This window comes from Blennius ocellaris (assembly GCF_963422515.1).
Source record: "Blennius ocellaris genome assembly, chromosome: 9".
Lineage (NCBI taxonomy): Eukaryota > Metazoa > Chordata > Actinopteri > Blenniiformes > Blenniidae > Blennius > Blennius ocellaris.
This window is the reverse complement of record NC_137658.1, coordinates 3540944-3568839: the sequence shown is the minus strand read 5'-3', so window position 1 is coordinate 3568839 and position 27896 is coordinate 3540944. Positions and strand designations below refer to the sequence as shown.

Genomic DNA, 27896 nt, shown 5'->3' with positions numbered 1-27896 from the left:
AAGAAGGAAAAGAGCCTCACAGAGAGGAGCCAGCGTTCTTTTTTCTTTTTCTTTTTTTAAGGAAGCAATAAGACTCCTGTTTGGACCTCATTTTTCAATTTGACAATATTTTTGTTCGGCTCTTTGAAATTCATCATACTGTGTCTGTGGTGTTTTTGTGCTCGCGTGGTCAGAACCAGCTCCTCTTTTTGTTTTCCTGCCCTGAGCCGTCATATATAATCTTCTGTTTTACACTTTTCTACTACTCGGTTGTTTTCCCACAAGGAGGTTAGTTTATGTTTACGTCAAAACTGTGTTATAACTCTCGCGTTTTCTGAGGAGCAATAAAACGGGTTGAAGCTGCTGTTGCGGGTGTGAAGTGATAATTTTGCACACGAGAACTTCAACGATGATTCTTTGTTTTCCTACGACATGTGATGTATTGACGCCTCGGTTTTGTCTGTGTCCAGGCTTCGATGAGGGGCTCCCCATGATGAGCAGCTAACACTGTCGGCCGCACAACCACAGGAAGAGACGTGGCTGCTGCACCATCCACAGTCGACGCATGGCGGTATTAGGGGTGAGACCATTTCAGGAATCCCAAGACTCAATGGGACAAAACACAACACAAATGTTTGCTATTAGTCATTTGCTTCTTTTAAAGACCCCATGAAATGAAAAATGCCTTTCCTACAATGCTTTTTTTTTAATGGTTTTCTGACTTGAAAGCTTGAAATAATAGCCGTAAAATCAGATATTTAACATGATTGGCGACTGAAAACAAGAAGCCTTTCTGAAACGAAAATGCGTTTTTATGTGAAATGCTGTCGTGACGGGACCTAATGTCCTCCGTAGAGTGTCTCAATTAGCATATCAACTAACAACTAAAGGAGTTTACAGATTTTTTTAATAGGACAATTTTAGATTTTATGAACTCTCAAAACTGTTTGGGGGGTAAAAATATTGTTTTATTTGCTCAACAGACATTTAAAAACATAATCATCTATACAAGGAAATGATGTTTTCTTTTCTACATTTGTGTCATTTATTAAGAAGTTTCTTTTCTTTTTATTCTGTTTGTTTGTTTAAAATAAAAAACGATCAAACAATCAATGCTTTTCGCAAATAAAACAAGGCTCTTTATGTAACGAGGCCTCCATTTCAAATATCCATAGCAGCCATACAGAAACTTAAAGTATAAAGCTATGACTTTGTTTTTTCTTTCCCCCCCATCGATCTCTGTCCAGACACTCGCTAACTTTTGACTGAGGACTTCTGAAGAGCTTGAACCTCTAAATATTGAATGACGCTCGTCTCACAAGCCGGTACCAACAGCGAATATCCCAGTGATCAATGCTCAATAATTCACACAGATTTGGCAGCAGCTTTCTGCTGTTCTGTTACATTAAACTTTTACCATCGTCTGTTGGAGAAACATTTATCAAATACAATTTCTTCACATTTTTTCTGTCCACTTTTTTTTTTTTAACACATTTAATGTGAGATTTGCCTTTTTTAATGAGGAAATACTTTAACAATGTCTTATCTCATTATAGAAATATAAACTGTATAACAGAAACGACTGTTTGAAAGTACAGAGCAATGGAATAAGAAAAAAAAATGAAAATAGCCCATCACAAGTTGAGTTTCCATGGAAACGAATAAAGGATTATTTTTTGGGGAAAAAAACCCGCAGTTGATTAATGTAGACGACTGGAAAAATGTTGAATTGAAGACGTGTGAACAAATAAACCCTTTAACATGTCAGATGATCAATAAAGAAACAGTTAGTTTCTGGCAATAGCGCCCCCAAATGAACAGCCATTGTAATTGCGTGACGTTGTGTCGGCGGTTTGTTTGCTCTCAAACGTGCAGCGTGAAGGCAAAAGTTACCGTGTGAATTTTTTTTTTTTTTGCCCCGTCCCCAATCGAACCGAGACGTCGGACGATCCTGCTGTGAAAAACCCCCTCAGCCACGCAAAAACATAATCCGTCTTTCTGCACGTGTTTTTTATGCCGTGAGACAGTAACTTGAGCCGCCGGTCGAGACGGAAGACTCACTTCAGCACAGCTGATCTGTCCTCCATTGTGCTTTTAGAAAAGCAACCAGCCGTCACCGCCTGCAGCAAACCGCTCACCTGTCTTCTTAGTGTCAGGTCGGAGTTGTGTTTAAAAAAAACAAAAAGCCAAATGAGACGGCGTGACGGTCTTTGAAAAAGTTTTCTGGAAAGACACCAGGGGAGGGAATCGCAGTGGAGAACTGTGGCTGGCAGGAAAACAGGAGGCAGAGCAAAGTGTCTCCGGGAGAAGCAATAAACCTCCGCCGGCTGCCGCGAAGAGCCGCAGTAATATCCTGCATAATGTTCCCGCTTGTGATTACGGCTGTATTGCTGCTGCTGCTGCCGTTGTCACACACGCTGGAGCTTTTCTGTGGAAACGTCCCTGCGTTTGGACTCCTGGACAGTCTTCGGCTACGTTCACACCGCAGCTCAATTCCCATTTTTTAATTTAAAATTTTTTTGCGCGATCGTTTCAAACGTGACTTGCCATGTGAACGTGATCAGACCGGACGTTTTCAGGCTCCGGAGTGCAGAAGACGTCGCGAAGTCACACCGAGCAGGCTATTTACGCTTACACCTCGTATAAAAACCAGCCTGAATCTCAAGCCTGTGTAGGAATCATGTTAGAAGAAGAAACTTTATTTGTATAGCACCTTTCACAGATAAAATCACAAGGTGCTTCACAGAGGCATAAAAAACAATATAACAGTACAGACGGAATTAAGATAAAACCAATCACCAAACCATGTCAACTAAAAGCTTATCTGAACAAGCTTAACAAGCTTAAAACCCTTAAAACTATTATACGTGGAATAATGAACACACCATAAACACACAATAAACAAAGTTCAAAGGTAAGATTGTGTAGGTCAATTTTCAAGCGGTTGTTTAATTCGAGCTGACAAAAAAAATGTAGACAACAGGGTTGGTACCAAATACGAACGAGGCCTCGGTCTAGTGGGGGAAAAAATCTAAATATTGAATATCAACAAATATTACTGGCTATAATATCGTCTTCCAGCTGCTTGATCTGCTACTAGATTAAAACGGCTTCTTCAAGTGGGACATAAACCAGCTGACCAAAATAAAAAAATTGTGTTTTTGTTTTGTTTGGCTGAATATTTCAAATTATATTGATTTTAAGTAACCTACTGTAGAAGATGTACTTTTCACACAGGAATCCACTGGAGGGGAACTCACCCCCGGGGTTATGGTGGCGGTTAGAACCCACGAAGAACCTTAACCTTTTAACCCCTCCCCCCTCTCCCCCACCAGAACCCCGACATGCTGACGAGGAAGATAAAGCTGTGTCACATCAACGCCCACATCACATGTCGTCTGTGTGAGGGCTACTTGATCGACGCCACCACCGTCACCGAGTGCTTACACACCTGTAAGTTACACTACTTTCACTACCTCCTGTTTCTCCCGTGCGAAGGTTTACGTGTTCGTCCGTGTGTATTTATCAATCTATTCATCGGTGACGCCCAGAAGATTGAACTGTCAGAACTGTACGAGTCAATAAGAAAAGGGAAGAGAAAAGTACAACATGCAGACCCTGGAGGAGGCAGTCGAAGCTACAAGGAGGCCAAAACGAGATCAGCGGCATCGAAGAGTCTGAAGGAAGAGTCTGATACATACGGGAGAATTCCAGCAAAATGCAAACCCTCCTGTCTCGTTAACATTCCCGCGTACCCAGATTCATTCTGAAATGCCGAAGCGGAATGAGAGGAAAGAGGAAACGCGGGGCGAAATGCAGAAATCGCAAAACAAGGAGACACCAAAGGTCTTGGTAACGACCTGCACAAACTACAGTTATAAACAAACAGGTTGTCAAGAATCCAAGAGAACAAGCTGGTTACTCGACGACCGTCTGTCTTCAGGCAACAAACCAAGGTCTGGTGAGGGTCTGTGCTCTACCGAGGGCCCGGTGGAGTTTGTTTTAGGTTTTTTGTTTGGCCAAAGAAGCATCAACAAAAGAAAGAACAGTAGAATGTACAAAGTACCTCCTACCCTTCAAAAAGACAATTAAAACAAAAAAGCATTCTAGTTTTAAATGTCATCCAGATTACAAAAGGAAAAAGGCAAACCTGAAGCACGCAGACTCACCGACCAGTTAATCTGCACATTTATTAGCCCCACGAAGAAGGTGAGACGGCGTCGTCTCTCATTCGCGCGGCAGTGAATCATTAGCCGAGTGGGTTTTTTTTTTTTTTTTTTTAATAAAGAAGGATAATACCGTCTGCCTCCTCCAGCAGGTAGTCGTTATGTGGTCTGATCACCGCTCTGGCTATCAGTCAAAGTGAAAACGAGTCCACGGAGCGCCTTCAGAGTCCAGATCGCTTTTCCTCAGTAAACGGCAGAATATGTGCAAATGTTCGCGGAAAAAAAAATCCTCGGCATCCTTCACAAATTCCGTCGTTTAACTGTGGTTGATTATGTTTGATTGGTTTTATCTTCTGCCATGTGTGTCCTCAACAAATGATTACTTGTCAAAGTACTTCCTGTACACACCAGCAGTTCGCAAAGAAAAGCCGACTGATTTGCACTTCAATAGTTTCATTGACGCATGAAAGTACTTTGGTTTCATGCAGAATTGATCAAATCCTGCGATCACACTCGCTGTCCGTGGCAAATATATGAGGGCTAATGATGTTTATTAGCACGTAAACGGAAATCAAATGAAGTAAAACGGATGTTGCTCAGAGAGAAGTAGAAAACAAACTTCCTTTGTAAACATGCATACAAGCGGCACAATGCAAATAAAGTTAATAGTGTTTCAAGTGAAAATGCATCACGACACTCTGGAGGCACTAATTGTTATTGTTCGTCTACTGAGCATGTGCAGAAGAACTATGTGCATTAGGTGGAGATGGAGTCTTTTGAAAAGCCCCCCTCCCCCCTCTCCGTATCCATGGTGACAGCTTTGGAGCTTTTTCAAGATTTCGAGTTTTCCCTTGTTTCTATGGAGACGAAGCCTGACTGTTTTCAAAAAAGTTGTTTCCCTCCATTTCCACGGAGACGGGAGTTTTCTAAAAGTTCCACCTTTTTCAAAAAAGCTGCGTTTTCAGTGGCTCCAAGCATAGTGGTGGCCTGAACAGGCCTTAAGTCAGAGAACAGTGTTTTAGTCAAAGGAGGAGGATTTATGTAAATTAGGGTCAAAGGTACTATTTAGCTGCATTTACTTTTTTTTTTTTTATCATAATTTAGTGGAAATTTGATCTGTGGACAGGCGATTTTATTAGTGGAGCTTGGATTGTTGCATGGATTCTAAAACTAATGGATATTTGGAAAAAAAAACTGTTTGGAACTAGAGTAACTGGATTTATTCATTGATTTTGTTTTGGGCTTTAGAATTGTCAAAAATGTACAGTGAAAGAGTGCTTATGCCACTTTCAGTATACGGCAGTGGTTTCATGTTCTTGTGTGTTTTGGAAGAAAAAAAAACACTTGACATGAGGGATGAATTTAATGACTAATAAATGGAAATAGCAATTTTTCAGCTTTCTGTCAGTTTAACATTTTCCCTAAAATAGCGAATGCAGAAATGAACCAAATCCTTCCACTTCAGACAACCGGCCTTTTCTCTCAGCGTAAATCTTTTAAAGCCTTGAACTAAGTACCTCAAAAGATTTGAGCTCAACCAGTACCGGACCTGACGTCTCAGTCCTCCCCGTGTCCACCGGGGGGCGCCCTCACCCCACAGACCGGAGCCCTCCGGTTCCCGTCAGACATCGAGAGTCCAGACGCTTTGATTCTCCCTCTCGCTCAGGAGAAGAAGGGGGGACTCCTCCACTGCAGCGAGGAAACAAAGAGATTCACATCACGTCACCATTGCAGCTGTTCTGACACACACAGGAAGAGACGTCAGGCCGAGGCTGGAAACCACAGTGTGTGTTCATGTGGTGTGTGTGTGTGTGTGTGTGTGTGTGTGTGTGTGTGTGTGTGGAGATGCTCAGGTTGAGACGTCAGTGGGTTTGAATAGAAGCGTCATTTACACGAGTGTCGATATCTGCATCACCCGAGCTTCTTGGAATTCAGCGATTCCAAAACCTTTTTCTTTCATATTTGACCGTCGTCGTGCCGAAACTGGAACCGGAGGAAATTAACAACAGACGACATGTGACATAGAATTCCTTTATTATATTTAGTAACAACGTAGTTTGTGTTCTGGTGCCGCTTCAGCTTGCACAGTTTTTTATTCTGCTTTTATTTCATGCATTTTGTGTAATAACATACATAACCAATATCCTGACTTTCATTTACTAGTTTTTCAGTTTTTCACCACAAAAGTAATAAGTAATTATGTCCATTGCTTCAACAAAGCCTCGTCCTTGTTGTTCTTTTTAAATACAAGAATCCCCACTTGTAATCTCAACACTCAAACTTGCTATTTGTTGACATATATGAATTAAAACCCGGCTAATCCATATTTAAGACAATAAAAACAATATACCTTCTAAAATCAAGAGGGTTTCTGAAACTCCCCTGTAGATGGGAATCGAACTCGGCGCCTATGTAAAACACCAAATAAGCTCAAATGCATGTTTTGTGAGAGAAAATCCAAGTAGCTGAAGAAAAGCCACTTGTTACTAGTTACTATGAAATAACATGTAACTTCAAAATTTGAGCTTAATTTTCTAAATATTGAAATAAAAATCCAAACTTTTCTATTTTATTCCTGCAATCACTGATGTGAGTCGACAACAAGCATGAGATCCGATCAAAGGACAGTCTGATATTATTGTTTACAGGAAAGTTTCTTTTGTCATTCCAGCCGTTTGTTTCAGAAAAAGATCGTCACGCAGAGTTTAACGTCTTTAAAATGTCATCACACGAAGTGAAACACTGTCACCTGCCCAGGAAAGGTCAAATCGCCTCCCAGTTGTTCTTCATTAAAGCTGAATTACTTCTGTTCTGCGTCGTCGTGGTGAAACAAAATCAGGAATCCTCGCCAGAGAGACGTTTTCTCACCAGAAGCACGACAAAATCAGAATCTTTCACTTAAACGGCAAAAAAACCCATTTCAAAACATTACATTTTCAAAAGATATAGCCTGCATGTTGTTGTTTTTTTATAGTCCTATCCTATTATCAGCTATTTTGGTCTTTTACTAGACTTGTTAGCAAAGAAAATCATTACGTTTTCTGCAACAACCTAATAGAAATCCTTGTCGGTTGACATGAAGATGGATGTAAACTCCATCACAGGACCAGGCGGACTATTGTGTTGAACTCTGCACTTGTTATCTATAAAGTATGTGAAATAACGGATCCACTCCGGCGCTAACTGGAGGCTTCAGGGAGCCGCTCTGAAACATTTTACTCTCAATCAACAACCGAGTGAGAAGCCAGCTGTCGCCTGATGGATCGTGTACCATCTATTTAGTGTGTGTGTGTGTGGTGGTGTGTGTGTGTGTGTAACAGTGTTTCTCCCCCGTGTGTGTCTCCAGTCTGCAGAAGCTGTCTAGTGAAGTATCTGGAGGAGAACAACACGTGTCCCACGTGTAGGATTGTTATTCATCAGAGCCATCCACTGCAGTACATCGGGTAAGAGGAGAGCCGCCGCAGAGCTGCACACACACACGCACACACACACACACACACACACGCGCGCACACGCACACGCACACGCGCACACACAGTCGCTGCCATTTCTCTTTTTTTAATTTCGGCTCTTCTGCAAGAAACAAACAAACAAAAACAACAACAACAAAAAAAATCCTCTGAGGCGTCGAAGACGGTCAACGTGCTCACACACTCCCAACATTTACAGCAGCGATTATGAATAACACACAGTTTTTTTTACAGTGCAAGAAGCACTGGGAAGTTCTTCGGTTGTCCCAGGAGAAGTACGGTGTATAGAGTCATGTTTATGAAAACGATAAATCATTAGTTCAATCTGACTTAAATGACACTCACTATCTGCCCTGTGTGATAATGAGTCGGTGCAGGAGATCCAGAAGAGATGAGTCCACCTCCAGTTGAAGAGTTTTTATCAGTGAGCGGCAGCAAAGTTTGATCCCGATTTTTACCGTCACTCTTCTAACAATCATGAAAATAACTTCACTTATTTCCAGTATTAAACCCGATTATTGCTCTTTTTTGCCCTTTTTTGGGGGGGATAAAAATACATGTAAAATCGCAATTCACACACAATCCAGGAATACAACTTGTTCTCTCCCATTATGTAGCTTTACAATAATGAATATTATGAAAATGCATGAAGGAGAAAAACTCATCTTGCATGTGTCCTTTAGTTCAAATTCTAAACACATTTTCAACAAGCGAAAAGCCATTTCACGTCTCAATTCTAATCGGGGACATACCAAACATGACAAACTCACCGACTGATTAAAGAATAATTCGGTTCAAGTGTTCATCCAGTTACTGTGTCGCTCTCGTCTTTTATTGGCCTTTTGCAGGAGCCTGATTGAAACCGCGTTGATGCATATTAGCCGATTCTGCTCTTGATTGAACGCGGCAAATAAAAACTTAGAAGTTAGAACAATACATTTTGTGATTGAACTAAGTTTTGAGGTTGAAACGGTTATTATGATATGACACTCCCATAGTCAGTCACTGTCGTGGATTTCTGTCAAACTTTCTCGTTTGGATTTCTTGTGTGGTTCCTGAGGTGTAAAGAGAATTAGTTTTAGTTGCACTATTTATTATCGCCACAGTATCTGGCTGCAGTGTGATGATGTCCTCCTGCAGGGAAAAACTTTACAGCTGTGCTTCATGTCTGTTACTTTTCACATCATTTCCTGGTTGGATTTGAGGCAGATGATTGGATTTAGGAGTCTGGACCTTGAGGAAAACTGTGTTTGAATCCAAGTTGCAATAGGAAAGACATAAAGACTTGCCAAATGGAAGATGCAGCAGATCTATATGTATAAAAGAAAGCAGTGGAATCGACACATATTCTTTAATGTGCCACTGTGAAGCGTGCGTGGCGACAAACCAACGCACTTAATCCGGCCAGTTCATCCGTCAGCGTCCAGACCGAGTCGCTGCATCGCAATCACTTCAGCTTCTCTGCTTTGTTCCTCGCCTCATTTTAGATTTTTTTGCAAGAAATTAGAATTGATGGGGAAACATCACAAGTGATTCAAAGACAAAAACAGACGACGGACTCTCCCCCCCCAATCTGCTCGCCGAGAACGTTGATCAAAGTGGATGTTTAGCGATTGAACAGAAAATCACACTCCGACGTCTCCCCCGCCTGCTCGCGCTGCCAACTGTGGCTTTCCTCGACGGTTTTGATCCAGTTTCAGCTTCGCATGCTTGATATTTGTTCTGGCTGCGCCCTGTCGCTCTGAAATTAGCTGATGTGGTTGTCGTCTGTTCTTAATCTGAATATATTCTGACCAGAGCCATTCAAGTAGAGGTCATTTATCAAGGATTTATAAACTGTCTGGCAGTTAAAAATACATTAAACGGATAACATTAACTGTAAGTTTTATTATCTACGGTTGGTTTAATTGGGTTCCTTTCATTCATTTCTAAAATGTATAGAACCTGTGCATTGCTGCTTCACTCAAGCAGGTTGTTTGCTTATAAATAAATGGATAAGTAAATTAAAAACCTCTTAAAAAGAGCCTTTGTTAAAAATCACTGCTCACACAAAACCATATTACTTTGTTTTCCCCACAGAACATAAATTCTATTTCCTTTCAATAGAAATGTATATTTTAATCTCATATTTTTACCAGATGACATCCAAGACTACAAAATGCACAATTGCACAGGCTGCAGGATGTTTTCTGCACCATCCGACGATTAGGAGTATTTATAAGTTATTTGTCAAAGTAGTTTGTATGCAGTTAAGTATTAAAGATTTAATTGCAGCATAAAAAGAGCTCATTAAAATAGTACTTCTTTGAAGTATCATCATATGTGTCAAATTCAAGTCCCATGGGCAGAATGCAGCACAGAGTTTATTTTACGTGGACCCCAACAACTAGAAAGTCACAAAAATCCTAAAATTCAAGTCCAAAAGCGACAATAAACTGAATTTATTGAAAATACATGCCGACTCTGTGCCAACATGACAGTGTCTCTATCTGGATGTTTGAGTTTGAAAGGAAAGAGTTCATGCAGAGGAAAGAAAGTTAAATGAGAGTTGACTATTGAAAACGTTTAATCTGAAAACACGTCTGAGTGACACAATTATCCCTCAAGAAAAGCATGAAATTCTCCCACAACTCTCAGGCACACTGTGCAATAACAGTGGGTCTCTGAGAGCCATTTGTTTTGAAATAAACAATTAAAAAGTTTATTTGAAGAGATGCTAATTTGCCTCTGTGTTATTTAACTTTAAACTTGCAACCGTCCCTTTTAATAAGAACATTTATCCTGTTTAGGTGATAAAAAAAATGAGTCTGACCTCCTTGATCTGCTGTTGCTATAGTTTCCATCTGTGTCCACCAGGGGTCAGTGTTTTTCCACGTTTCTGACCGGGCCTCTGGCCCTCAGTCGACAGCAGGGGGAACAAACGAGCCACATTCATCACACCAGTGTCAATTTGGTTTTGTTTTTTGGGGGGTTTATTGTTACAGAGCATCTGACCTCTAATGCAGAAAGTGTCCCTCGAAGATTCTCTGCCTTTTCAACCAAACCTTTTGTTTGTTTTTGAAAGATTTTGCTCTGTAGTGCAGCAGATTGTAAATATCAGTTGTCATATTTCTCCTGCATGAAAATCATGAGAAAGTGCAGACGAGAGATTAGAGGAAATTATGCAAAATAAATGTATCTCGTCTTCGACTACAGTCGTATTTGTTTTCCATCCCATCAAGTACTTTGACATGTTTTTGCGTCGTCCATCTTTTATTGGTGAATCGCATTAAGGTGATTTTTTTTAAATTTTCTTTTCCACTTTAGCCATGACAGAACAATGCAGGACATCGTCTACAAGCTGGTACCGGGACTTCAAGAAGGTCGGTGTGTTTCTCATTTTGCTGCGACACCGACGCACTTTGCGGGAACTTTTATGTTAAAACTCGCACGGTGGCGGCCGTTGATTTCTTTTATTCACGTGTGTATTTTTGTGTTTATTCTTGCAGCGGAGATAAAGAAACAGAGAGACTTCTATCAGAAGTTGGGAATGGAAGTTCCTGGTGACATTAAAGGAGAACTCTGTAACATGAAGACTCATCTAGATCAGCGTAATGGTATGCAACACACACACACACACACACGGCTGGGAGAATTTACTTCTCATAACTTCTTGTTGAACCAAACCAAACACACTATTGTCACATGAGACTGCATGAGTCACCCTGCATTCAGTCTGATGCAGCAAACAAGGGAACATATGTGCAGTTTATGTAGTTTGATGTCACCCGTGTCTCGATCTGCACGTTAATAATGAATGTAGCTCTGATCCACATCTGGCCTCGTCGACCAGTCGACCTCGCAGACGCTTGCCTTGTTCAACACGACCTGCCCGGAGCACAGAACCAGGCCTGGAGGCCACGAGGGGCTTGTTGAGCATCGTTTTGTTTATATGTCGGCGGTTCTCCAATGGAAATGGGCCAAGCCCAGTGAAAATAATCAGACAAACATTTTCATGGACACTTTCTCCTCAACCAACATTTGTTTGTATTTGAGTAAAAAAAAAAGCACTACTTTAAAATAACCATTTGCAACAAGAGCAAAACACATGAGAACATCTCCATCATGGACAGAAAGCAACAATTTGTGTTTAAAATATTTGTCGACTCATACATAATGTAGTTGATGTCGGGGGGGGGGGAAGAAAGCTAGAATGAGACGAAGAATATTTGTCACCAGCTCCATTTCACACAGATTGTTCAGGGCTGTGCTTTAAACACGTTTTATTTGAAGTCTTCAACCTGTTGTCATCACCTTCGACTGCCAGCAGTCCTCACACAGTGTCTCCTGCAGCAATGGAGTAAATATTGTAAAGAGGTGGCGGTCGCGCGACCTGGCTCAGCAGCATCAGCGGAAGTCGGTCCTCCACAGGGACTGGGTGACGGTGTTTGATAATTATTGGCTCCAGTCGCCTCGTTATCTGGGGTCAGCTGGGGGTAGAAGCTGTGTTTTAATCTGTTGTCGAGGTTCAGAAGAGTGTGTGTTCACTAGAAACGGGTAACTTCACCTCGATGCATCGTTTAAGAGTCGCACAGCACAGCATAGCATAGCATAGCACAGCATAGCATATTGGCCTCCACACATTCCACATCCGTTCTTGCTGCTCTCGCCGTGCTTCACAAGGAATGAAGCCGTCAGCCTTGTAACGAATAACATTAGAAACACGACCAACAGCGGAAGCCATTAAGCAACGCAGATGAAGGTAATTGAGCCAATCAGAATAGGCTTCTGGCTCACAATCGGCGCACGCCGACTTTTTCCAAATCGACCCGTTTCCAAGGGCTCGGTGGCGTAAAACGTGCGCCCAGAGAGCCGTGGTGCCGGCAGGCCTAATCGCTCGCTTAATCCCCTCCCCCCTCTGTGATTTTGGTAATTAAAGTTTAAATGGAAGAGGAAATGCTCTCCAGCTTCCCTCGTCGTCGCTCAACGGCAGATCCGGCTGAAGTGCGGGCACACACATACACACACACAGACAAAAACACACACACACACGCGTGTGCATCCACAAAAACATTTTTAAGGAACATTTGCCAACTGGAAAATAGAAAGCCCTTGAATTACATTTACTGAATTGTTGGAACCTTCTGAGGTTCTTTTTTCGAGGCTTAAACCAATTTAACACATCTAACTAAGTGCTGACAGTTAAACTCCAGTGTGTCTAAGACATTATCAGCAGATCGCAGGACAGTGACCTGACTTTTAAATATTATTATTATTATTATTATTATTATTATTATTATTATTTTGTTGTTGTTGTTTAAGTACACAGTCACACCTCATTCAGTTATTATTTTTTCTCCCCTCTGTGAGCCAATAGATCCTTCTCATTAAACCCCGTTTCAAGAACGGCCAGCCAGCGTTGGCACACAGTGAAGCGGTGATCACAGTAGGGTAAGAACAGGCGACGGCGGGCACTCCGTGAATGTTTCCCCAACTGAAGCTGATAGGCCAATTAAAGCTTCGTTCTGCCAGAACCTCATAAATAGAAACTTTCCCTGGGGTCCTGCTTACCTGGCTGGGAAACATAAATCCTCCCTTTGCTGCTTTGTTGATGACACAAGACAGATCAGCACTTTGTAATCCCCCAGTTCGATCCAGTGGAGGGAAATCCTGCGGTGTCAGGCGTGTTTTAAGAGAAGTGCATGTTTTCCAGTTTTAAAACGAGGTTAAGGCAAAAGTAGTCGAGTTGCTTTACTTGTTATTGCAGAAAAAGGAGCTTATTACTTTTATTGTCTCCTTCTGCAAGAAGGAGTTTAGACCCAGTTTTCGCAACGTTTCAAGTGAAAATGCGGCATTTTAGTATTTTCGTTTGTCGAAATTTCTTTCGAGTTCCGCAACAACGGCAGAAACACCGAGAAAATATTGTCATTATCCATCTACGCACATGTTCAGAACAACTATTTCCTCTGGCCTGTAGAGCGTTTTTAAAAAGTTCCACCTTGGGAAGTTCTGTTTTCAGGGACTCTGAACACCATAGTTGAATAAATAGATCCAAAAAAACACAACCGACACTTGTGCGTATTCACTTGAAAGCCGCCGACGAAGCGGAGAGCTCATTTTGCATTTCATCCACAAGAATTTCCTTAAATGTTTGCAGCTCTTTTTTTTTTTTTCTTTAACTTTAATCCACTTGTTGTCCACCGATGCGCCCAAAAACCTTCCAGAAGGTTGTCTGCAGTGAGTCTCTTCATTGCTCCCTGGCGGCTCCGAGGCTCTTGCAGCAAAGTGTTGCTGGTGAAGTATTTGTTAAGAGCTGATTGACTGGAACACAGCGAGCAGACGGGGCGGTGAGATGACGGAAAATCCTCCAGGAGAGATTTGAGAAGCTTTTTGTGATATTTTCAACATGAGCTACTTTGAAAGCCTGCAGACAGAAACACACTTTTCAGATTGCGTGTGTGTGTGTGTGTGTTTTTTTAACAACCTCAAATCTATTTACCTTTTAAAATTTCAGTTTTACCACTTAAATATGTTTGTCGTCAAATTATCCATCCAGCTCCATGAAGTGATTTACAGTATCTGCGTCGCCTAAAAGCTCATGTAGGATGAAGAGTTGAGACGTCCGTGCTCTCAATGCCACGTTCAAATATAAATGAACATATTATATTTTATTAATTTGAACTCGAGTCGGGTGTAGTCAGTTGTATGTTTTGATGCGGCGATCTTGCTGAAAGTGCAGATTTTTAAAATTCTTTTTTGAGACTTTAAGCCTCATCCATGGTTATAGTTGCATCAGTGTAACAGCATCTTCAATAATATCCGTCTCTACAGTGTAAACGTCACCCAAAGGAGCAATAACGCTGTGACAAGAGGTAGAAACGCGGCACTATTGAGTCCTTTCATGGCAAATTTGAGCTTTGCACTCACTGCAAGCTTCATTCGGAAACAAAAGTTTGACTCCAGCGGCACACAACCGACTCCTTTGTCTAAATTACCTGCGTTTATTAGCAGTTAACGTGAAGACATTGAAGCGACGCAGTGCCGCGATGAGCCTTCTTCTCCAGTATAAACTCCCACACTGACGCACACAAACAGATAATTTACTGTGTTTTAATCTCAGTGTACAGAATCCTCCAATAAAAGCGTCATTGCTCAAGCCCGTCGGGGTCTGATCGATGGTGAGAGATCCCTTAAATCTCGAACGAAACTTAGAAACTTCGCGCGGTGGCTCGGTGATACAAACCTCCTCAATCTCGTCTTAATTTACCAAACGTCGCCTCCACCAGCTCAAGCACGAGTCGGGACGTGGAGCCTGTCGAGTGTCTGAGACGCTCGGGGGCTGTTTGGAAGAGGAAAAGCAGCAATAAGAAAGTAAAGCCCACCTGATAAGCAATCAGTGAAACCAACACACGCACACGCACACACACACAGAGTTATTAAAGTTACTAAATCCAAGGCGAACAAACCGCTTTCTCTTTGTTTTTAAAGAGCACAGAAAAGCAATACCGCTCCGTGTGGCAAATTTGTCGCGGCAATGCAATTTTGACTTTTCTAACCGAGTTTCATATCTGAAAATTCAATATGGCTATAATATCAGAGCCAACAAGAAAATCCATGAAGAAATACATAACTTGGGCTGTCCTGTACGATTTGAAAGCCGCTGTGTATTTTCTTTTCAAGCTGAAGGTCTGAGAGCAGTTGTGTCAAACTCACTTTACTTCAGGGGCCGCACACAGCACAGTGATCTGGACCGGTAAATAAATGCATTATAATGTATAAGTAACGAGAACAAAGTGTTAACATGTCACAAGGAGGGTCATATTTACCAAAGTATCCTATCAAAGCACATAAAAAACCCTGAAATGTGAATAAAAGAAATGCAATTTCAACAATATTCTGCCGTCAGTTTACCGTGTGCCGTGTACCGTGTACAGATCACGGTGGGTTTTTATCCTATTTACATCTTTAAATCTTGCGTTCCTTGAGTAGAACACTTCCTCTTTGTATCAACAGTTTTCAGTTATTTATAGATTTTTTTTTACCTCTCGGATGCTTTAAAGATTTCAGATCGACAGAAACAAACTTGACAGCAGGATAAAAAAAAAAAAAAAAAAATCATGTTTTGATGTGTCAGAATGCCTCAGATTTCTGGAAACTGCTTCTTGAACTATTTTAATAGAAATGGAAAAGAATCTAGAAATCTGGATTTTCCCTTGAAGAGTGTATATGTGTGTACGAACTTTGAACATGCAGAAAGCAAGAGGGCAGGACTTTTCTTTCTTCCTGTAACCCGTTTTCAATGGTTACAAAAATTGTCAGGAGCGATGAGAATACTTGAGAGAGGGAGGGACCGTGTTTGTGAGACACTAATGGCTTCACAGCATTATTTGCGGAACCTGCAAAAACATTGTCATGCATATTTAATATTTATCTCCCTGCACAGACACGACTCAATTGAATGAGCCGTTGCCAGGACGGTGTAGAGCCCATTTGTTTGAGGGCAGGTTTGTTGGAGCGCGGCGCCGCACTATGCGCATGGTTGTGATGCCGCTTCCTGCTTTGATCCTAAAAGAGGAAAGTTTCTACGTTATTCTGATGCGGGACCACATGTTGTTGGTAGGAACTCCGGCCAAATCCGACTCACCTGTAAACATGCACAACGGTACGTCCCCTGGCTCTCTGGTGGACAATTAAAGTTAATTCCTAGGATTTAAAGAACAAAAAATAGTTTTGGGGGTAAAACAACTCAGAAATTCATGCATATTTCCTTTTTTTGTGAAAATTAGAGGAATATTAACAAATCTTGCCTGAAGCTTTTTTGCATAAACTCTTTTGTTGACTGGAGGTGTGTTGAAACAGACCCAAAGCTGTATTTATTCAAACAATACCTTACCTGCCTCCTTCTATGAGCGAGTTTCAAACCGTTTTCTACTTATTATTAAGTACACCACGCAGCACTGCTCGCTAATAATAATAAAAAAAAAGCCTTTTATACCTCAATACTAAACCAGAAAAACCCTCTAAAGGCACAACTCGAGTCCAGACCTCATGTAGGATAATGGTTGTAGAAGAAAAGCTTTCCCCCCCCCCCTCTCTCCTTAGTAAAGTTTTACCAGGACTACAGACGTGCCCAGACGGTGAATAAGTGCTATAAAGACACTCTGGCACAGTCAAGAGTGTTTAATTCCTCTATAAACGGACGTCTGCAGGAGGTGCTTTCATGCTCCGGTGGACGCAGGCTGATAAAACACTGCGGAGACAAACAACACCCGTGTCGCCCTGCCAGTCTGATTTCAGGGACACGAGCCGCGGCTCCAACCTCTTCGCCTGATTTAATCATGGGATCGGGACGGAGCGCGGCGGCAGACGGATCCTACAGCTCCAGACGTCTTTGGACTACGTGCCTGTGATCGATGCTCTTCGAGAGAGGCTCGTGCTTTACGACGTTGACCCTCTCTCTCTTCTTGTGGCTTTCAAACAGGCGACGCCAAATCAGAAGACACGGCCAATAAGGAGGCGGGAGAGGAGAAGCCGGAGGAGGACAACGACTATCATCGTAGTGATGAGCAGGTGAGTCTGCAAACGTCTTCGATACTTTTCGGTGCGTCTTTTTCCGTACGTTATCCAACATCAGAAGGAAAGTCGCTGCGTGTTCGGATGACGCTCGAGAGGCTACGCTTTTCAAGACACGATGCATATTATGATCGCTGCAGTGTTTTGGCGGGAGTACGTCCAATCTGAGGAAGCTCCTGGTTTAGCGCAAGGCTGAAGGGTGCACAATTTCACAGCTTTCACATCTGGCATCACAGATCTACAACTCTACCACCACATATCTACAACTCTACTGTCTCGGATCTACTGATATACGACTCTACCATCACAGATCTACAACTCTACCACCACATATCTACAGCTATACTGTAAAAGATCTACAAATCTACTGTCTCAGATTTAGCAATATACGACTCTACCATCACAGATCCACAACTCTACCGTCACGGATCTACAGATATACCGTAACAGATCACAACTCAATCATCGCAGCTGTACAGCTCTACTATCACAGATCCACAACTCTACCATCACAGATCTACCACATACTGTTTCCAGAGGGGAAAGCAATAGACAGATGTGGAGCTTTTTTACATGTTTTATTACAGCATAAACACCTAAAAGTACTGAAAACTGGTACGGTTGAATACTGGTATCGATTCCCGATGCATTAATATGTAAGATCATTTCTAAAAAAATTTGCTGATTTCACTTCAAATAGCAGACATTTCTCAAAAGGTCTCCCGCAACTCAAGTATTTTTTTTTTTTTTTCTGTTGTGAGAAAGTTTCATACTGTACTGGAAATTATAGGAAGCATCTAAAATCAGTATGTCTTTGAACAGATTCGAGTAAAGTCGAGTAAAATAATTGCAAAGCGCTCCGTCGGGGAATAAAAGCACAGAGGAATAAAATATAGTGTTTGCGATAATTGTTGTTACAATCGCTTTAAAAGCCCGAGCCTCAATTATTTCCTTTATAAAAGTGGACTCCCTCGCGGTTCGCCAGGCTGGGTTACAATTACTGGGTTCTCTTGTCTTTGGGCTGTTTGATTCTGCACAGATCCACTTAGTGAGCGACTCCACTGCCATCCAGGCGCACGTTTCGATGGAAATGGGCTCGTCTTGTATTCTGGCACCATCTGAAGACCCGGGGAAAAAAAAGAAAAAAGATATTAATAATGCAGAGAGGGGAGTGACTGTTACTGGAGAGATCAGGAGTGCAGAGCTTCTTTGCTGCATGTTGCTTTTGCACGATTTGACAAAACATATTTTTTTTCAAGTTTTCTTTCTTTCTTTCTTTCTTCTTCTTTCTTTATTTTTTTTGGCCACGGTGCGGTAAAAACAAGCCGCCGCTGAAGATGGATACCCGGCAGAATGCACACGGAATAACCGATGAGGGAGCCGGTGTGAGCAGGGATGCAGTCGTGTCAAATGTCACAGCGAGGGAGAGAGCACAGGAATACCTGATGAGACAGAAAAATATGAAAAAGAACAAACCTTGCTTGACTGACGAATAATGAATTCGCAATCAGCCGAGTCTTTATCCAGATACAAATACAGATCTTGATTCTCAAAACGTCGGAAGGCGGTTCATAAGAAATGGACGGATGAATGAGAAAATAGTGATGACAGAGGGTTTTCACACGACGGAAGACAAAGGGTGAATTGACTTTTGGACAAGAGACTTTTGGTCCGCATGATTTTCAGGTCAAAATAAAAACTTTTTTTTGTTTTGGCGTTTTCGGCGTCCGTTTACACGACAACAAGCGCTGCATGTGTCCTGATTTTAATTCAGGCGTAAAACAAACAGAACAAAGTTCAATCCACTGGAGTCTCAAAAAGCCGAGCAAAGAAGAAGAGACAGGCGCTGTTTCAACTCGGGATCCGGAAGAATAAACCCCCACCCCCCCACCCTCCACCCCGACACCACCCAGACACAGGGCCTGTCAGGCGGAGCGGCACGCATGGCCGACTTCCAGAACGCTTCTCTTCCCCGCTGTCTTCTCGACGACCTCTCACAGTCTCACCTTGAGCCGAGAGGCAGGACTGAGAAGAGAAAAGGGGCGAGAAAAACAAGGAGGGGAAGCAAAAACCGCCGTCGGTAAAACCCTTCAAACAAACGGCGACGATCGCAGGCACTTTCTCGCTCCTGTAAAACTCAATAACCTCCCGTCTATTTTGGGCCTTTTTTTGTTTGTTTGCTTTAATTATTAATTCTCCTCATCGGGTTCGTCTGACGTTCAAAACTCACACGGGCTAACTTTGAGGGGAGACGCTGCGACTCGCTAATGAAGCTCCGGCTGTGTGAAGCTGTGTCGTTTCCTTGATGCGATTCGAAGTTGCTTCGCCGCTTGTGTTTTTAAATAAAAGTGTGTTTGTACGTGAATGTGATCAAACCGCCCGGCCGAGCGCGGTCGGGCTGCACAGGGCGGCTCGCCGCCGAGGTTTTTATTTCACATTACAGTCTCCCCTCATTGCCAGCGCCACTGGAAAGCGGATTGACTGCGAGGCGGCTCTGCAGGCTGCGCAGTGAAGCGCTGCCAGTGTTTGTTCCAGGCCAGAGAGGATTTTACAAACCGGGGCGCCGGCGTCGTCTCTTCCCGTCTCTCCGAAACGGCCAGACGAGAAGAGACGCCCCGCAAATGAAATAATACAAAGCTTCTGTCCTCCCTCCACGCCGTCTTCTGACGCGCCGGGGGCGAGAGGCTCGGCGGCGGTAATGCACTCTGACTCCCACAACCACCGCCTGCCAAAAACCACCCGCCGTGTCGCCACCGGGGGGGAGGAAACAAGTGCACGGGCCAGTGGCGGCGACACTCGGGCTCCTGAAACAAGCCAGTTAGCGAGGGCAGACCTCTCCGGTTCAGCAGCCTGAGCATCGACTGCAGGGGAGGAAACCAGCAATCCACCGACCAAAACACTTCTGGTGGTTTATTAAAAGTTTTCTATGTGGTGGATAGCGACCAGTGATGTCATGATTATGACCATTTTACTTTACAAATTTTAATAAATATATTATATGATTATTATTATGATTATTTTATTTTGTTTTATTTTGTTTTATTTTATTTTATTTTATTTTATTTTATTTTATTTTATTTTATTTTATTTTATTTTATTTTATTTTATTTTATTTTATTTTATTTTATTTTTTATTTTTATTTTTTTTATTTTATTTTATATATTTTCATAAGCAAACTGCACAAAAACAGGAACTTTAAAAACAAACATTTTGTTTATACATATTTTTTATTTCGTTTTTCTCAATCATTTTTTATTAAGACTTTTAAGATGTTCAAAAACATTCAATTATGTCCCTCTGGCGCCATTAGTGATACTAAACCATACATCTGCCTATTTACGAATAACACGCAATGAAAGATTTTCCAATCCCAGTTGAAAACGTCATGTAAACGCGGGCTTAGACATCCAGAACTTTGGAACGCTCCATGCGAACCCACGCTATTCTGATGAAGCTGATTTAAAAAAAAAAAAAGAAAATGTTTGTACACCTCAAATACTTCAGTTTCGTTTTCGTTGATAATGCCCGTGGTAAAGCTTATGGCTTATTAATGCTGCTTTTTGATGCTTCACCATCACTGTCTCCTGTCTGTGCCCCCCCCTCCCCCTCCCTCAAACCCCCCCGACAGGTCAGCATCTGCCTGGAGTGCAACAGCAGCAAACTCCGGGGCCTCAAGCGCAAATGGATCCGCTGTTCAGCACAAGCCACGGTCCTCCATCTCAAGAAGTTCATCGCCAAAAAGCTTAACCTGACATCATTTAACGAGGTACAGATAAGGGGGGGGGAAGAAACTGCTCGAATGCTTATTATTATTATTATTATTTTTATTATTATTAGCCTGGAACTCTTAACAGGAAGCCGTTTGAGAAGCGTTATTTTGCTTTCTGTTTTTTGAACCTTTAAATTTCCGCAGTCCGAGACGATGGATGGAGCTCGCTACGCTCTGATGCTGCCGTTTGTGTCAATTAAGACTCTCATGAAGTTTCAGACACGTGATGGGAATGAAGAAAGGGACTTCAGATTTTAAGATGTTTCTATATCTAATTTTAAATATTGTCAACACTGACTTTAAACAGTCAATTTTAGATGCAACAAAGCTAATACCTTGCTATCTTGCTGATGTCATAAAATAGAAAAAACATGTTTTTAACCATAATTTCTCTTATAATTGCTGTTTATTGTCTAGCCACAAATAATTAATGGCGGCCATGTCATACATTATACATGTTTCTAATATGCAAACTGGAGAAAAACCACGAAAACTGATTTATTTCCAATAAATGCAGTTCTATTTATGCATTATTACATTATTGACTGCATTTATTACATGTTCTATTTAAATAAACCAAGGTATTACACAACAGGTAACATGTTATTATGTTATTGACCTTCTTACACTTATAACATTCAAAACTAGTTTTTTATTGGCACATATTACATTATTATTCATGTAATAACATTATTATTTCCTACACTAAAGATATGATGAGAAACGATATTGTTTTTATGCTGATTTGACAGATCAAGCGATTTATCAATAAATTGACAATATAAACCAGATGTATTCTGGGAGACAGTAGATTTTCTTGTAATGGTTCTTTTGATGTCTGCATTGATTAATTCACAAGTAATATTCCTGAAGTATACGTGAACTCTGACCTCCAGGTTCTTGACACCCACATGAATTCCAGACATTTCCTCTCACTTCTCGATCGGCGTCGTTACACAAACGACAGTTTCCCCGATTTTGCACGTTTCACAAAGTTTATGTAATTTTTCAACAAGTTCCATAAAAGGGTCAGTCCATTGAGTTTGCCTGCGCTGAGTCACGTCTTTGTGTTTGTTATATTTAGCGGGAAACGAGCCGCTGCGATATCTAATTCTTCTCCTTGTCGTCTTCGCCCCCCTTCGCCCAGCGGGAGGGGAGTGGGCGATACTTTGACAGATGGATTTTTTATTTTTTATTTTTTTTGTGTGTGTTGTGAATATTCATCACCGCCGTCTATTTTTCTATTTTCTCCCCCCTCCCCCCCCCCCTCCACACCCTCCTCCCTCACTGGCTGTCATGGAGATGAGTGGGTCGGCTCCATCATATCGTCGGCCTCCATAAGCGCAGCTCCGGCGAGGCGGATGCTCGGCCCGCCAGCCATTGTTCTCCTTTTTCTCTCGGCGATCAAAAAGACGCCGCTCGAAAGCGACTCGGGGCTCCGGCGGCGCAGCGCGCCACTCATTCGTCGTCACCGCGGTCGTGTCGACAGGAAGTCGCCCCGTTAACAAACCGGAGATAAAAGGAAATCCCAGAAAAAGTAATCGGAAATAGTCTGAGGAGCGACCACGTCGAAGGAGACGCAGCTAAAAACAACTCAAATTTGTTGCACTGAGGATTTCACCAATAAGTCAAAATGACGTTCACCCGAATACTACCGTAATTTCAGGTCTATAAGCCGCTTTTAAAATTGTGGCTTAAACAACCACGCAGTTAATTTATGGATTTTTATTGGTTTAACGAGCTTCATGCCAGAGATACATGGGTGATGCATTCAGGTGCATCGCGTAACTCCCGCCTTTCATTTTTTTTTTTTTCCTTTTTAAATTTGTTGGGTGTGGCTTATATTCAGGTGCACTCAATAGTCCGGGAGTTACGGTACTGCTAACATGGAATATTATAAAAGCAACCAGATGTGAATCTCAGACATTACCCGTCACAGATTATGAGGAAAAGCGGGAATTAACAAGAGGATCTTTCTAAAGTATCACTCCGAGAAGGAACGGTTTCACATATTCCCCCACCATTTCTCTTCTTCCGTTTGCCTGCATTCATTTTTACTTGAGCGGCAAAGTCATCTGTTCTTCGCTTTGAATGTTTTTCGGAATTGAGTCTTGATCCGTCTCACTTCCTGGTGCTGATTGATGCTCTGAGTGTCCTTCCAGCGCAGGCCAGCGGGAGGCACTGTGGCAGTGTTGCTCTTACGCTCCAGCCCACTCCTCCTCCTCCTCCTCCTCCTCCTCCTCTCTCGTCTCCCAGCATTGATTGGCAGATGCAGATGCGAGGTGCCGCTCAGCAGAATATCAATGTTGACTTCACAGGGGGAAGCGGCGGATCTGTCGGCTCGGCCTCGTGTTCAGCATCGAACTTTATGTACCGTCTTTACGGGAGCCACAGGACTCCCCGTGTCAAATGAGAAATGATTCCACCCCCCCCCTCCAACAGAGACGTTGGAGCGGTGCAGGGGAAATGGAGAGCAGTGGTTCAGTTTATCCTCCTGTGATTGTTAGATCGCCTCTCTGTACGACTATTAGATGATCTCAAGTCAGACGTTGTTCAGTTATGAGTTCTGCTTTCTGTCTCTCTCTCTCTCTCTCTCTCTCTCTCACACACAGCTGGACATTTTATGCAACGAAGAAATCCTGGGGAAGGACCACACTTTGAAATTTGTTGTTGTGACCAGATGGAGATTTAAGGTAACTTTTGTGCCGGATTCTGTGTAATTGCGTCGCTTGACATGAAGCGAACAGGAAGCAGCATCTCGCACACAAAATAAAAGGTCCAGACCTTCTACCCGGGAAACGAAACGAAACGACGACTGAACATTTACAGCTGACGTATCACCTTTAGTTATTTCAGTGAGACGAGCTGATTCCATGAATCTTGTTTACACGACAACGCTGCTCTGAGCTGCAGGAAACAGTTTTTTGTTTTTTTTTTAGAAAACTGCTACGAAAGTGGAACTTTTTGAAAACGGTCCGTCTCCATGGAAACGGGATGCTGCCGTGTAGCAAATACTTCTGCACATGCTCAGTAGATAAAGTGTTTTCCTCCGGCGTGTTGTGACTCCCAGTTCATATTCTCCTCGGACTTGGCACTTTTATTTTGACAGTCACCGTAATAACAGTCCAACCTGGTCGTCTATCCATTAAATAATCCGTGTATTCCCATTGTTAATGTTTAGAGCATCTTGTTCTCTGCTCACTCATGGCCCGGCACACTTACTACATCGTTTTTAGCATTTCTCCTGTTGTGTCATCGCATTCCAGATGGTATTCAAAAACAATTTATTGAAAGAAAGGCCATTTATAATTTAAGGGGGGGTGTTAATGTTTGAAACCTGTAACGTAACAATAAATGTTAAATATAGACGTATGACAGTTTTGTGAGTGAGGAATAATTCTAGTTTTGGATGTAAAATAACTAAATGTTATGTTTCACATTTGCTTATTATCCGAAAAGTGATTTCTAATTTAAACTGTCATTTAGTTTTGTATTTGATTATTGATTCCTTTATCGATTCCTTTTTTGGTTGCTGGACAGTTCTTTGTTGTTTTTTTTAATAATAATGTTCTTGTTTGCTGATTTGTATGAATGCAACCGGGAAAAAAAAACCCGTATCTGCTTAACTGACAGTTTTCGGGACGTCAACATATAAACGCCAAACTTTTCTGACACTTTTCTGACACGAACAAAGCGTTTTCAAAATGTAATGATTTCCTGACAAAGTGGGGAAATGAAGCAGAGCAACAGTAGCTCATAAAATACGTTTTTTTTTCTTTCCCACAAGCGAGATGAACGTCATTAATAATGCAGGAGGACACACACACACACACACACATACACACACACACACACACACACACACACACACAGCCTTTGAGCCGTCAAAACAATGTTAATGAAAACTTTTGAAAATTTATTGAAGAATAAAAAGCGAATAAAAAAAATTCTATTTATTAACGTTTTCAAATTTTTTTTTACAATAAAAGAACAATGTGTATAAATGCATAAAATACATGTAAATAAGAATTTGAAATTGTTTTCTTCCTTCCAGAAATCGCCCCTCCTGCTCCATTACAGACCCAAGATGGATCTGCTGTAGCCACAACGGACACAACGGTTGTTGTTGTTTTTTTTTCCCCTCCTTTTTTTTTTTTTTATTGTTTCTTTCTGGTTGGCCCGGTGGTCAGCGGACTGTGCCGAAACTTTTTTTTTTCCCCCCTTTTAATTTTTTTTTTTTTTTTTTTTTTTTAATTTATGCAAAGACGATCAACCAACACCAAGCAAAACGGCCGACCGTAAAACGTCAACACAACAAGCCAGCAGGTCGGGATCCTCGCCGGGGGGGAAGGAGGGGGGGTGGGGAGGGGTGGGTGGGGGGGTGGAGGGAGGGCGACTCCAACAACTCAACACACGACCGCCTCCAGCACAGATACTGCAACACTGGGAGTGTTTCTACAGACAAAAAACAGCCTTTTTTTTTGTTTTTTGTTTTTTGTTTTTTTTTTGTCCGCTACATCCTACATATGTGAACAAAAACAGAAGAAAAGAAAAAAAAAAAAAAAAGAACAAAAAAAAGAAAAAACTAATGGAGAGAAAGCATATATTTATACTTTTGTACAGAAGAGACACATGGAACCAAGACACTACTGGTGCTCTGTTGTTTACACGCTAACAAGATGTCGGGATTCACATCTTTTCGAGCTTTCATGCAGACTTCATCCTCCCGGAAACACGACCGAACGCAGAAGATAAAGGTGTTTTTATATATATAGAAAAGGTGTTTTTGTTTGTTTTTCTCTTCACAACACACTCGGAAAACATCTTTGGGAGCAAGGAAAGTTTATGGAAAAAAACAAATTATATAACAGGCATCGATTCTAGCGGATTATCAAATAAATTGTCTCTGAATTGTTTTTTTTTTTGTTTTTTTGTTTTTTGGCTTCATCTAATTTGCTATTTGGGTTCTTGATGATTGTCAATTGTGAATAGGCAAAATTTCTTTGTGTAGTAATTTATGTTCTATATACCGATATTGTATATAAAATGTCATTACAGAGAGAGAAAGAGATTGAAGAGAGACTTTAGACTGTTAAAAAAGAAAAAAAAAAGAAAGTGGATCCCAAAAGTGCTATCTATATGTTGGACATTAAGTGTCCATAAGGTGATAAATTAGGATTTTTAAAGACAGACTCATTATCAGTATCAAAATATATAAATGCATTTTTATGTTGTCTGAGAAAGACACAAAACAACTATATCAGATCCTCTTCCATGTGTGTGTGCGCGCGCGTGGGTTCTAAACACGTTTCAGCTTCACGACTCTCCCACAACCTCATGATCCTCATCTCTCCAATGGGATTCACTCATTTCTGGACCATTTATTCAACAACTTCAAGCCTCAAAGTGATAAACGATACACTCCTGTCTGCAAACGGTTGCTGGTAAGGTAGCGGAGGATGATTTGAGTGTGTGTGTTCATCTGTGTTTGATTTATACGACTTCTTTTTGCCCGACAGGGACGTGAAAATGTCAGGTTTTGTTTTTTTGGGTTTTTTTCTCACCGCCATGTCAGCCTTGCCTTTTCCGCAAGTGATTCCCTCAGTCTCGACTGGCAGGTTGGACACTGTTTCAGTAGCTCTACGGCCGCGCTCTTGTCACCAACAGACACTGCGGCTGTAGTATCAAACGCAACATTGCAGCATTTGGAGGAGGAGCCTGCCAGTCCATACGGAGGGCACAAAAACCCCCAAGTCGGTCAGGGCAGGACAGTAGCAAAAAAAACCCACGTTAAAACACACGTCTGACTGAAATGGAGACGTTTCACTAGTCTATTAAGGCACACACAGATCGGATTACACACAAATCTAATTGCATAAAACCAAATCTCACATCCACACAAAATTCACACTGCTGCTATACGAGCATCTTAAACTTTTTTTTTTTTTTTTTAAACAACATTTTTTCAGAGGAGTTGTTTGTTTTTCACCGATCTTCCCCGCTGCCCTTCATAACCCGTCCTCACATGTTTACAGCGTTTAGGTTTTCAGGTGTTCTGTCATGGTGAACAACGGAGCCACAACACGTATATTTTCAAAAGTCCAAATCGAGCGAGTTTTAAGCGCGGAACACAAGAAGACAAGGTCGTCTGAGAAAGTGTAACGGTTCCCTCGTTTAAAGCCGGAGTGCAGGTTGCTGATTTCTTTGGTGACGTTTCAGTTACTTCTCACTGCCAGCCGGAGACACAAAAAGGTACAAAATGTGACGTTTTTCAACGCGAGGAATCGCTTTTAACATCGTACAGAAGCTGGTCGCTACACCGACTCACTACTGCCACCTAACACTGACACGTGGCATTACACAAATCTTACATGTTGTACCTTTAAGAAGTTATATTTGTTGTTGTTTTTTTCATTTGCTGAGTAGCCAGAGTTCAATATTGCTGATTTCTCAACAAACAAAAAAAAAATTACTTGCAAAAATTCAGGTTTCACACAGGGACTGAGATTTTTTTTTTCTTTTTGTGTATTTTGTTCATGAAAATCTCGTATAAAAATGACTGCTGTTTGGTCATTCTGGTGCTTCTAAATGTGTTTTCTTACCTTGGGAACATGCTGTGCTGAACCATGTGACAAAAGCAAACTACAACCTGTCTTAACTGTCGACGCTGGAACCCGCCGTCTCTAACTGGAACCCCCCCACGTAGTTTTACCTCACTGACTCGTCTCTGTGGTAAATGGGCAGCAAATTGAGGTTGTTTTTTTTTATTTCTCTGTAAGTTGAATTCCCAATGCATCCCGGAGTCTCGTCGAATTCATTTAATCCAATTGGTGTCTAGAAACTGCAAAAACCAGCTCAACCAAAACTCCTTCTGAAGGTTTCAGTTCCTGTATAAATCTTGCTGGTTGTGTTTTTGTTTGTTTTGTTTAGTTTTTTTCCTTTGGTGCTATTATCGGTGC

General features: G+C 41.7%; 1 protein-coding gene across 1 annotated transcript; it reads left to right on the top strand.

Annotated features, from left to right (window-relative positions):
- Positions 1-544: 544 nt before the first annotated feature.
- pcgf3 (polycomb group ring finger 3) lies at positions 545-25085 on the top strand (the record flags this gene model as incomplete). Its single annotated transcript, XM_080502125.1, has 9 exons — positions 545-559; positions 3315-3432; positions 7492-7588; positions 10922-10977; positions 11104-11211; positions 17076-17164; positions 20797-20934; positions 23550-23630; positions 24992-25085. 9 exons carry the CDS (start codon positions 545-547, stop codon positions 25037-25039), a joined length of 750 nt encoding a protein of 249 aa, XP_080358251.1. The 3' UTR covers positions 25040-25085.
- Positions 25086-27896: the final 2811 nt, after the last annotated feature.